The sequence below is a fragment of the Amphiura filiformis genome, chromosome 17, assembly GCF_039555335.1.
Source record: "Amphiura filiformis chromosome 17, Afil_fr2py, whole genome shotgun sequence".
NCBI lineage: Eukaryota > Metazoa > Echinodermata > Ophiuroidea > Amphilepidida > Amphiuridae > Amphiura > Amphiura filiformis.
In genome coordinates, this window is record NC_092644.1 from 55,287,910 (window position 1) to 55,301,324 (window position 13,415).

At 38.7% G+C, this 13,415-nt stretch overlaps 1 protein-coding gene across 1 annotated transcript in view; it reads left to right on the forward strand.

Moving 5' to 3' along the window:
* Window positions 1-12,927, forward strand: part of LOC140138013 (gamma-aminobutyric acid type B receptor subunit 1-like) — a 28,756-nt gene extending 15,829 nt beyond the window's left edge. The window contains exons 8-19 of the mRNA XM_072159844.1: window positions 241-301; window positions 1,164-1,362; window positions 1,592-1,791; window positions 4,113-4,196; window positions 4,803-4,953; window positions 5,299-5,431; window positions 6,202-6,309; window positions 8,110-8,232; window positions 9,113-9,250; window positions 10,815-11,003; window positions 12,003-12,140; window positions 12,433-12,927. Coding sequence (XP_072015945.1) covers window positions 241-301; window positions 1,164-1,362; window positions 1,592-1,791; window positions 4,113-4,196; window positions 4,803-4,953; window positions 5,299-5,431; window positions 6,202-6,309; window positions 8,110-8,232; window positions 9,113-9,250; window positions 10,815-11,003; window positions 12,003-12,140; window positions 12,433-12,795 — 1,887 coding nt within the window. The 3' untranslated portion in view covers window positions 12,796-12,927. The remainder of the gene's footprint in view (window positions 1-240; window positions 302-1,163; window positions 1,363-1,591; window positions 1,792-4,112; window positions 4,197-4,802; window positions 4,954-5,298; window positions 5,432-6,201; window positions 6,310-8,109; window positions 8,233-9,112; window positions 9,251-10,814; window positions 11,004-12,002; window positions 12,141-12,432) is intronic.
* The last annotated feature ends 488 nt before the right edge of the window (window positions 12,928-13,415 follow it).

The window sequence follows — 13,415 nt, forward strand, 5'->3', positions numbered from 1 at the left end:
TTCTGTGTCACCTCATTTATTTCCTTGGCCCTTTGGATGTAAGTAATAATTAAATTTCTTTTCTTTGTATTGCATTTTGTGGAAGAGAAATACAGTTCTGTTTCTTATGGAAATGTTACAACATGGCTTTGAACAGTTAAAATCAACGCATAATTACCCCGGGGTCGATGCCCAGGACAATTATGCACGGGATGTCACCGTAGCTAATACAGGCAATATCTATTTTGTTTTTCATTACAGGGACCGGTTAGTTTTCGCGATGGGGATCGGATAGGATATATTCAAATAAGACAGCTACAAGGTATGTCAACCTTCACAACGTCAAAAAAGTCTTTAAGAATCCACACTATAGAGGTTATCCACTTTACTCATGCGTGACTTCTAACAAAAGGCGCTGATTCCGTAGTATTCCTCATTCAAACCAATTCAATACACGACCTCGGAGTTACCTGCATGACTTTGGCGGGCTATTTTGAAGTAGTCATGGTTGCACATGCAGGTACTTCTTTTGAAAGTCCTAAACAAGGTATAGCAGTCGCTGATAGGATATGCAACTTATAGAACACGGATAACCTCTATTATCTCCCTATTTTTCACCTTCGTTGATTTTTGTTTGGTTTTATAAATTTCTGAAACCGATTTTGGTCTAGTGAATATGACAATCTGGTCTCTCTAATATTCAGTCAGTATGCGACTGAGCACAGTCATCAAGGCCGCAGGGCCGGCTGGCCCGAGGCCGGTGACTCCCACAACGGATAAACACTCCAATTGTGACCCCCCAATATAAGGGCCCCGCAGGGTAAGAAGGCAGGAGTAACCTTAAGGGTGACGGGCTGTCTCTACGAAAATGGTATTTTTTACATTGCCAGGCTACCCCTACCAATGTGGATCCATTTTGATTGATATATCTTAATCTTTCTAGATGATGTACAATGTGAAATTGTAAGCACTGGTATATAGGACTAATTGGGCTTAAGCCCGATGGCTTACGAAACCTGACCGCTAGCCATGCTTTGAGAAACCGACCCCTTCAGTCTTTATAATAAATTCCGTGGTATTTCAACGTTACTTTTGAAAACACGCCTTACTGAATGTAACGCTAAAACATCCATTTACGGTCGAATCACCAATTATTCAAGTCACTATCATTTTGTTCCTTGCAGCGGGGTGTGATGATTCTAGCTGGAAATTACACAACGACGATTGTTTCTTATTCATTAATGAACCTCTACCATATTCTGATGCACAAGAGTACTGTCAGAGTAGTGAATCACATCTAGCTGCTATCATCAACGAACCAGAATATTACTTTGTTGTAAATCAGTTACGAAACAATACAGAATGGAAAGAAAGTCACCAATGGTACGTCGTTTAAACAAATGTTTCTTCCCGGGTGTTTTCTTTTAAAATAACGCAACATTAATTAAACTAATATCTAGGTCTTGTGTGAAAAAATTTATGAAAGTAATTTTTACTGATTGAACCATTACCATGTAAGCTCTTGTATATTTCCTGGCTTGCAATTACCAACTGAAATTTTAGCAACGATATACATTAAATATTGAATGTTTATTTTTGTTGTTGATACTAGGTTTATCGGTCTCCGCTCAAATGGTCAAAGCTATGAATGGGATGATTTAAGATTCCGTAACGAAACCTGGGTCCCTCCTGGAAGTGAGTTAAGCAGTGCGCTCGATGGTAGGTGTGTTTATACGTCTACAAATCTGCCAGATGGCTGGACATCGATACGATGTGACGAAAAATTACCGTTTATTTGCAGGAAAGAAAGTGGTGAGTTACCATGGTTACAGAAACTAAAAGTATACATGGCATATACACACACTACACAAAAGTATTGCAACATTGCTGAAAAAAGGAGACTTCAGCAAACTGTATTTGAACACTCAGGGCCGGATTTACCTTTTTGGGGGGCACTGAGCCAGGCCAAAATTTGGAGGCCCCAAACTCACCTTGAGGAAGGCATGTGCACGCAAGTGGCCAAGTTTTGGTTTTGCTATCAGATCTACAGTAGCGGTGGGAGCATTACAATTTAGCTGCAGACAGGCATACAATTTACTATCACATTTGCGCGCGAAAAAAATTCTTCAATTTCAGACTATTTTAGCACACAATGAAGGTGAAAGTGCACGCGAAGCGCGCAAAAGTTTGCAATTTTACCCTATGTTGACCCAAAACATGGTGTTTTTTGGGCTAAAAAAGGACCCACAGGGCAATTTGGGGGCCCTGGGCCCGGGCCCATCTGGCCCAATGGTAAATCCGGCCCTGTGAACACTGATCTAATATCCTGTTGATTTCATATGACGTACTGCATGGAAATGTTCTTTGCATAGAAATAACTCAGATTTAGGCTAATAAAATGGGATGGAAGGTATCGCTTAGGGTGTCAGCGGTGACATCATTCGCCTATTTTAGTGCTTACAATGGCGGCAAGACGGGAATCCGTTTGGATGCAGAGACAAAGACACTTTAGTCCACAAGATATGCCTTTAGAATGGTCGCCAAATGGTTTAATCGGTTTTTGCAAGCTATCAGGAAAATGGTTACGGAAGAAAGTTGCACGTAAGTGGCGATTGGACGAAAATAACAGTCAAAGATGGCTGACGGCTAACGGCTTGCAAGGGTTTGAAACTCGGGAAATTTAATTACAATAATAAGGTTACGTGGTTACTCCTTCAAAGTTAATGACATTTAAACACGTAATGAATACACAAGAGAATATTTTTGGTACGATTCAAGGTGATCCGGTGCCTTATGGACTAGCCACGCGACATGTATTTCTTCTGAGTCTCCACACCTTGAACGACCTTTGTCTTCTAAGGCTGGTAATTTCTTCCCGCCAAATACATCCATTGAATACCACCATTTTCTGAACCTTGCAGAAACCAATTACACCATGTGGATTCAAGTTTCTTCGTCTCTGCATCCAGACATATTTCCGTCTTTCCGCCATTGCAAGCACTCAGAGGATGATTTCAACACTTCCCACCACGCCACTGTGTTGACTATTTGATTTGCGGTTAGCACAGCTGTGTGAGTGAACATGACACCACTGCTCGCACATTGCATTGACGGGAATGGTTAAATTTGAATTTGGACTGATATATTTACAATAAAAACGCATTCAAAATGCTAGTCGATTTCACATTTTATGTTACCTACAGAAGGTGTGAATTATCCTTTATGCATACATCACTTTTGTTCTGAAATCGACCAAGTAATAATGACACACGCACAATTCTTAAACAACATCTTTTGCACAGAATTCAATGGGATTTGAAAAGTAAAGTGGCAGTTGAAACTCTAGTGATAACACGTTTGCAGTGCATGATGGGGCTTCCTTAAATCATCCTCTGGCAAGCACTGGAATGGAATAGGAGCATGATGTCACCACAAGTGACACCCTTCATCCAATTTATTAGCCAAATCTTACTTATGGCTTATTTCATCATGCAAAGAACATGTCTATCCAGTACGTCAAAAATGTGAAATCGACAAGATATTGGACTAATGTTCAATTTACAGTTTGCGGAATTCTTCTTTTTCAGCAATCTTGCAACTTACTTGTGTGCAGTGCGTGTACCTCTATTTTGTAGATGATTTAAAATCTTCTATTCATTAGGTCGGTAAACATGAGTAGTATTTGATATCCTAACAAACTCAAGACCAACTATTTACTTCTCCCATTCTGTTTGGAGATGTTCACAAAGTATTCTATACTGATAAAATAATTGGTAACGATGACCTTTGACCTTCGACCTCCGATTTTGACCAAAGGTAGCTTACGACACTCCCCGTATTTTTCTGCATCCCCCATGTGAATTTGGCGAGGCTCGGATCAAAACTGACGGAGCCTTTTACACACATACCGTATATACATACATGCACACCTACACACAACATTAGGCAAATTAGTAAGATGGAGACTGCTGAGCTTTATACATAAGTTATGTCATTGTCGTAATTATTGGTACAATGCGAGTGTAGACATGCCTCTTGGCCGTTCTGTTTAGTTTGAACAATAATTGAAGCTAACTTCGTAAAAAACTATCCGATCATTTTGATATCTGTAAGACATTATTTCTTCTGTTCAGAATTCCTTGAAAGACCTATTGCGTTGTTTTTGGAGGATGGAGGATACGGCATTCTAGAACAAACGGGGACATTTATATGGCCAGGTAATTCATGAGATACCTCTTGCTTTTGTCACTGTATGATGGAAGGAACTAATTTTTAAAGTTTAAAACTCTTAAAGCATGTTATAACATTTCCATAAAAAATAGATTAATATTTCTTTTCCATTAAATGTTAGCTTTTACTGTCAGATATGACCCCTTTTAATTTTGAGCCGAACAACTGAGGTAAAGCAAAGAAACCCGAAATTTACTACCAGCGTAGATGTCGCCAATGCATGTAACTCCTTCGGTTGTACTACTGCACGGGCCTTTGATATGTGTGTACCATCCCGCACGCCGTGTACGTACTGTGATGTGAACATTGTGGACGACTAATATTTCCATCGTAATAATAAAACGCCGGTTCCTGATTTTGACAAAACTACAGCACCTAAAGTCTTGATTTTTACAGGGCATGTTAGTTTAATAAAGTATATTACAATCGTGTAAAAAAACAACAGAATATTGAGGGCGTCCTCCTCAGCAAATGTTATGGCTTTAAAACATTGGTTCAACTGCTTGCTTTATAAGAAATGTTTATTTTCAAGGGATATTGAATGAAGTATAAATTGAAGTTATATTTCTCTTTTGTCACGTTTGTATACAAAGGAGGAAAAATGCCGTTAGACCATACGCCCATACTGCGTGTTTATCGTGGAATCCATAGCGAATTATATGGCACAATGTGTTTCCTATCAATCATGGGCATTCTTCTGGCAGTGATATTTTTGGTTTTCAACTTGAAATATAGAAAACAAAAGTGAGTGATTTTCTTTAGTAAAACAAATAGTAAAAGAAAACTCAAATTCAAAGTCAAAGTCCTATAGCGTAAACAAACGTACATATCTTCTTGGCATTGTGGATATTGTTTTATCAATTTCAGTTTGGTGTGTGTGGGGGTGTGGGGGTGTGTGTGTGAAAAGGCATGGGTGTGGTGTGCTGGTGTGGAAGGAGGGGTGCCATTTGTAGGTGAGGTTATGTTTGTGTTTGAAGCTCTCATTCACATTATATGGCTACGTTTTGTGGATGTACAGTTTGTGTTTCATTACAATGTAACCGTTGTTGTAAATATTTCTTTATTTTTGTATAACAATAAAACATTTAGATTTGTGAAGCTATCCAGTCCGAATCTCAACAACTTGATCATATTAGGAAGCGTTCTCGTGTACATATCGATATTCATTGGAGGCATTGACTCTAATTTGGTCACACATGAATCATTTGGAGTTTCCTGCCAGGTAAAGTATACTTCATAGTTGTGACCTCTGTATACTTATGAGGAAGATATCGAGGGTTGACAACCAAAATTGCTCAACTCAACTTTTGGCCATTTTGAGATTTTGGCGCCAAAACAATCACCAACAACCACAGATTCTTAAAACCATAAAGCTTTAACCCAATCAAACTTCATAATTGCAGATATATAGACAATTCTACTTAGCCACACCTCAATAAAGCAAATTGCAGTTTAGCCAGAAATAACTAAATTTAGTTCAAACACCGAGATAAGGCTTTCTGGTCTGCACAATGTCTAGTACCTCTGTCCAGAAAAGTTGAGATCTCAACTTTCCTGCTTTATCATACTACCCCATAAAACACACAGTTTGACCTAATTTGAACCTATTAAAGTTCCAAAGTAACACCTCTAGCAACCTTCAGCTGTTTGAGGTATACTGGTGGCCGGCATATAACAGCGTTTGTAGACGGTGCTGTGTAATTCCTATTCTCTAATCTATGTGTAACATGCTTTGACTAACTGACGAATAAGTATTCGTCACTATGCGGAGTTCACGAAGATAATCAAGATATCATGAAATAAAAATTAACCATAACTCTCTGTCAAATTTCTACTTAATCAATGTAGTGGCATTAGTGCCTATAACATGTATAATGTATTGTCTGTGTATTCACACTGTGATGATGTGTTGAACTAAAGTTGATGAGTGTTTGATTCATTTGGCTACATATTTCAGAAGTAAGATTAACTATCACCATCTTGTTTTTTCAGCTCCGAGTTTGGTTCTTGTCTGTAGGCTTTGTTGTAGCCTTTGGGTCAATGTTTAGTAAAACATGGAGGGTACACAAAGTAGCAGCATTTAAAACTCCTAAACGAATGGTATGTCATGGTTATTATGGATCTTAAAATTAAGATTTAATTTAAATCTGGTCAAACAGACATATCTATTTTTGACGGACGAACCGACGTTGCGACTGAAAGCTTCAGTCTTCAGCTGGGTTGTGATGCAAATGACCTTGAGTACCGGACACTTCTGGTATTGATGACAATCGGTGAGTAGTCATTTATGATTATATCCCATCAGCCGTGTGAAAGTTAGGCCCGGACACCTCCTCCACGATTGAGGGATGCTTGTTCAGCCCTCACCCAGATTGCCTCTTTCACGCCAAGCTCAAACAAACACTGCTCGCGACTCAGCTGAGTCGTTTTCTTGAGCTGGCTCTGCGATGTTGTACGATTGTGAAGAGGTGTTGTGGTTTCTGCTATGAGACTATAACATCGTTCGATGTTACTGCCATCTTTTTTCGAGCATTCCTCCTACGGACGCAGTCCTCGCGATTCGCGAAGTTCTGACAAAGGATACCACACTTCATGAACTGACTAAACTTATCTCCTGATTAGTTATGTGACTTACTAAGTCTCTGTTTAGACAACACCTAATTTACGTACAGCGGAAAATTTGACCAACAATGCCATGGATGTTCTATGGGATCACCTGTTTCATAGATTATTTCTAACCTGTATACATGGAAAGATTTGAGTGCATTTCATTGACAACTTTCTATAATTAAATCCAATGAACTTCAACCACATAAATCAAATTGATCCCCATATCAAGTTCACGCAGGAAAGATTGTCAGACAACAAACTTGCTTTTCTTAACTGTTTAGTGTCTGTGGAAGAAGATCGCTCCCTTACAATTCGGCTCATTCAGAAACTCCGCATGGTCAATGGCCTGTTCCATAGAGCTGACTCGATCATCACCAAAGACTCCGACAAGGTCCACCCACTTTAAACCCACGAACAGGATCTGACAGTCCTTAGAACATCCCGAAGACAAACAGCTCAAGAGAAGGATTAGTGGAGTGGTCTACGGGGTCCGCTGTTCTGGAGAGCAAGCATGTCAAGACTCTTACATAGGAGAACCTCCTAACCTCTTCACAATCGCATATTACAACAGACAGAATCATAAAGGATATTGTTCGCCGATTGTCATCAATAGTGTAGGACGCATGGGTAGTGTCCGGTGCTCAAGGTCATTTGCATCACAACCCAGCCGAAGACTAAAGGTCTCAGTCGCAACGTCGGTTCGTCCGTCAAAAATAGGTATGCCTGGTTGACCAGATTTGAACTAAATTTGAATTTCAACATACCCGGCCAGATGAATGAGACTCTACAAAGTTTGGTTATTAGGGATGGCTTAAAAACCTAACCACCGATCGACCGCCGGTGCCTGGCAGAACTGGCGGTTCAAGTGCATTCTTAATTTTCCAAAATGAACAAACCAGACCCAGGGTGCCAGTTGTCAACCGGCGGTTGGGTTTTGAAACCATCGCTAAGTACGTCAAGATTGATTTAGGAGTTTATCCAAAGCGAGAAGTAATTCAACATTGAAAATAAGTGGGAAGTGCTGATCCATTGATCCATTAAAAACTTATTCAGCTGTATTAATAAAAACAAAATTCATATCTGAAGACGTATTTTATTACATTTTGTTACAATTCGAATAGAGGGGATCAATAGTAAAAGCTAAATTGACAAAGCGTTAAAGCGATAGAAATTAACATGAATATTGTGTGAACATTCGCGGAGAATTATTTCAACATAAGAAATGCCGAACAACACACATTTAAATTCGTAACTTTCAGGTTATATTTTCTCAACCTTTCATCTTTATAGATCATAACTGACAACCAGCTCTTCTTGATGGTTCTTGTACTTGTGCTTGTTGACATTTTCCTTCTAATGTTGTGGAGTATTATTGATCCATTGGTGGTAATGGTCCAAGAGCTCCCTGAAAAGGTTAGTTGAAAATGTAATAACACCAGTATCAAGGCGTACCAATGCAATCTATTTGCATTGGTGCACGATGGTTTCTTATTACCATTGCTTATTACAAGATTCCAAAGTCTACTCATTCACTGTGCTGAATTAGTTGTTCTTATTAAACACGATATGAAAAAAATATGAGTGTACGTTGTCATTAGAAGTCATGGCTGATATGAGATTTAAAGAAACTGAAAGCAGTCAATATTATCTTCTAGTCTTTTATCATCAATATGAAACATTACTGAGTGAAATTGACTGCGACAAAGTGAATAATTGGACATATTAGAAATTAAAAATTGAATTTTGTAACTCTATTCATGGATTCAATAGCATACAGTTTATTTTGGCGCTGTATGTTTCATCTGATCCAATGTCTAAAGCTATAACCACGATGTGCATAATATCCATCACAGACGTTTGCACCTTATGGGAGAACGCCCTGCCTAACTATGCGATGACAAAAGAGCCACGGCAAACAAACAATACAACGTAATTACTTTGCCATCAAATGGGATGATGGTGTTTCAAGCCCTGCATGAAGTAGCCAACCACTATATAATATATGCGCACTAATAGTCACATTGAAAAAGTAAAATTGCGACGAAAATTAATTTAGGCATGCATGGGCGTGCGAGTATTATTGAACTTAGATTCTGGAACTAAAATAAATTGTTCGGTTTATTCTAATACATCGAAGCGTCACCAATCACAGCAAATATCCTACGATAGCTCATGTGAAATACAACCCTGGACGACTAATTAAGTGTGAATTAAATATTATTGTAAAGGTAATAAATGATTGCGAATCGAATAATAATCCTAATGATTCAATTATTTTGAAAATAAAATATAGGAAGATGCGAACCAGCGAATCGTGCCGTATTTTGAATATTGTTCTAGCGAATTTTACATCTACTGGATGGTTCCACTATTTGGATATAAGATTATCTTGCTAGTGTTTGGAGCATTTCTAGCTTGGGAAGTTCGGAAGGTAGGCTTTGTTTCATTATTTTATCATCGTCATCGTCATTATCATCATCATCCTCATCATCATCCTACTCCTCCTCCTCCTCATCATCATACTTAAGTCCATAATATGGGAAAAAAAACATTATTTGTATCAGCTTTTAGAGTGGGTACATTTAGCTGATTGGCTTCACACTCGCAATGACTTTGATCAAAATCAGTAAAATTAAATTATTTTTACCAAGTCAGTCTGATACAAATTATAATGATACTATTGAATGGCTATTTTCGTGTGATACAAGTGTATTGCACTCGATACGAAATAATATTATTGCATTCGTCTGCGACTCGTGCAATATTAATTCTTGTCTAACTCCTTGCAATATATTCTTGTATCACACTCACAGCTATTCAATATTTTATACATATCTCAAGAAAAGATATCAGCTGATAAACAAAGACAACAAAGGTGCAAGGTGTTTCATTTTCAGAAGCCGAAAGCGATATATAAATAGTTTGAATTAATTCATTCTATTTCTTTCTAGATCATGGTCTCCCAAACTTTTTTCCCGTGACTCAAATTTCACAAGAAAAACACGGGGCGACCCAAAGCTTAACATAAATGCTATTTATACTTTCCGAAACTTATCAGAGGCATACCAGGCAAACTTTCAAAAGGGACACAATTCCCAAGTTGTCCCGCTGACCGTTTGCCAGAATGAATTTATCGAGAAAAATGCGCGTGAAGCGTGCCAAAATGTACAATTTACATGACCAATACGATAGTACGCTGCACTTCAATGCACGGAGATGCATCATGTTTCGGTACGTCCCGCGACCACTTTTGGAAGAGGCCGCGAAGCCCCCAAACGGTCGCGACCACAACGGTTCCTGCTCCCGGGGGGGGCACTTCCATGACAGATATGCATCATGTGCCTCGGGATAGACCCCCTTTTTCAAACCGGCTTGTACCCAATGACCCCCTTTTTTGTGTTATGGTCCTACCTATTACCCAATGACCCTCTTTAAAAAAATTCATGTACTCAATGACCCCCTTTTTCTATTTCCTGCTATACCCAATGACCCCCCCTTTTAATTCCCAAATTTAGGTGGTATTTGTGTTCTCCTCCAGAAATAATGATATTTTTCACATTTCCAAGGTGGCCAAGTTGTTTTTACGCAGTTTGGCACTTATTTATGTGTACTTAATGATATACTCTTTTGGCAATCCTGTACCCAATGACTCCCATTTTACTTTTTGTTACCCCAATGACCACCCTTTTTTCAAAGTTTCATACTGAATGACCCCATTTTTTTTAGGTTGTGTACTGAATGACCCCATATTTTTGTAATTGTACATTTGACCTGAATGCCCCCTACTTTTAACATGGCCGAGGCACATCCCTGCCATTTCAGATAGGGAGTGCCCCCCCCCCCCAGGTTCCTGCTGTTCTAGATCATCTAGCCATTTTGTTTGCTCCATTATCTATTACATTTCTTTTGATGAAAGATCAATGAACTGTTCAAAATGTTTGGTAATGTGGACGTTGCAACTCAAATGAAATTTACATTTCATTAATATGTATTAGGTCAAAGTATCTGCCTTGAATGACAGCAAGTTAATTGGCATCAGTGTCTACAATGTGGTGGTGCTGTGTACTATTGGCGTTTCTGTCAGTTTTGTCATCAGCAATGATCCAGCTACTCTTTATACCTTCACAAGTTTGGTTGTCCTGTTTTGTACCACGATTACACTACTTATTGTGTTTATTCCAAAAGTAAGCAGTTGTTTGTTTGTTTACTTAAAGCCATATTATAACATTTTCATACAAAATAGATTAGCATTTCTTTGCCATAAAATGTTAGTTTTTACCGTCAGATATATCCCCTTTTATTTTTGAGCCGAACAACTACGGCAGAGCAAAGAAAATTGGAATTTACTACCAGTGCATATGTCGCCAATACGTACCACTCCTTCGGTCATGTTATGGTACGGCCCTTTGTTGTGTAGATCACCGTCGCGCACGCCGTGTACGTACTGTGTGTTATGAACATCGTGTATGCGTTCGACTAATAATTCCATCGTAATAATAAAACGCTGATTCAGGCGTTTTATTCAAAATCTCGGATTTTGACAAAACTACAACACCTAGAGTCTTGATTTTTTTCAGGGTATATTGGTTTAATAAAGTACAATATAATCGTGTAAAAAAATTAATTTTAAAAAGTCAGTGAGGGCGTCCTCCTCAGCAAATGTTATAATATGGCTTTAAGTTGACTCGTATTAAGAGGCACACGTACGCTTAGGTTTATGGAAAGAACATGGTTCAGACTTAATATTATTAGGTATTCCCATATGTGCTCCCGGCATGTGCTTTAGACATTACATCAATATTCAAGTGTAAGAAATAATAAATGCCGGGAAAAAGTGATATGTTTCTGAATAGCGTTTTTGCTTAAAATGTCGATACCTATTGTGGATCTTACTGTAATTGTAATTTATGAGTTCTTTTTTTCTTTTTTTCAACGTCTTTTACACACCATAGGTCGCTTGCATAAATCCCGATATAAGTAGCCACATTAGTTCCCTACAACCAAGATAGTCGGCATAGACCCTATAAATATGGTGACCATGGTGACGACAATGTCGCCATTATTGTTGTTGAGTTATCATCGGATTTACCATTCATCATTATGTTCTTCATCTCGTTTATCGATGTTTTTAACTATAACTTGCCTTCTTATGTCATAATTGTTATTTTTCGTCATTGTTGCAGGTTGTTTCTGTGTACAAGTACCCCGAAGGACCACCGACTTTGACATCCGGTATCAAATTTACAAGTCCGAAACCTTCATCAGCAATCCGAGAGAATAGCTCAGTCACTTGGAATGACCAAAAAAGTACCGCATCCGTGGTGAGCAAAGCTATCTACCAAACAAACAATAAACAAGCAAATATTATCCGGATGATAGATTGTGCATTTGTTTTATTCCAAGACAAAAGCTCAACTTGGAACTTGCCCCTCTCGCAGGTTGCACACTGAGGGGTGTGGAGGGGTGGGGCTATGTTGCCGCCAGTGAAGGAGAATTCGTCTTTCATTGCCTTTTTTCTTCATTCACACAATATGGTTTAGAGGTAAAAGCTACATTATGGAGACTTTTGCTGATATTATATTAACGCTCTTGTTTTCATCATGATTTTAACAGGCACAGGTGGCTGTTGAGAACGAACCTCCTAAAGACTCTGTTAAATCTACTGATGACAAGAACGGCATCCAGGCTGGTATCGTGGTCGGTGGAGGCTGTAGAATTTGGTGTGCCGGACGAGAGGTATGGAGCTGTTGTACTGATTCATCTGATGAAGAAGTGGAAGAGAATAAACCATCTTCCACAGATGGTGCCAGTGACAATGGTGGTAATATTAATAAGGTGAAAATTATTGATTCATCTGATGCAGTACATGAGGAAAGCAAACCATCTTCCCCAGATGGTGCCAGAGACATTGATGACAATCTTGATAAGAAGACAATTACAGATGACAACACAAAGCTAGAAGTGGCAAGGATGTAAATTTAACAAAAAGATTTTGAGCACAAATATGGCGACAGCGTCCTAAAATTCATGTTGAATGATTATTTTTTTAGGGAACTAACCAAATTACGATTACGTCCTATACATGTATAAATGAAAGTCCTTTCGTTAAGGGGGTGGCGGGAGGGGGGGTGTCAAAAGTGAAAAGTTCGATTACGTTTGTTAAAAACCAAGTTAAAATATCGATCAAAGTTGATTTTTTTTCTGGTTGTTCAACATTTCACACTTACGTTAGAGGGAGGGAGAGGGAGTGTGTGAGTGAGGGAGGGAGGGAGGGTGGGAAGAGATTGAGGGAGTCAAGTTGGCCTCCTAACGAAAGGACCTTCGTTTGGATTTATAGGACGTTCTTTTACTTTCGGTTTGTTTCATGTAGGCATGCATTTATTGTTGTTATGCATTGCGTTGGTGTGAGTCTCCTACATACTTTGTGTACACACGTATCTCCATCTTTGAATGGAGATGGCTGTGTATTTTGTTTTGCTCACATTCAAATTCGTTTTTAGGTCTCACAATACCGTAAAACCTCCTCTACAAGCATATAAGGTGCTTTTGATCAAAGCTAAATTAATATGAAACAGTCGTAAATATGCCAATAGATT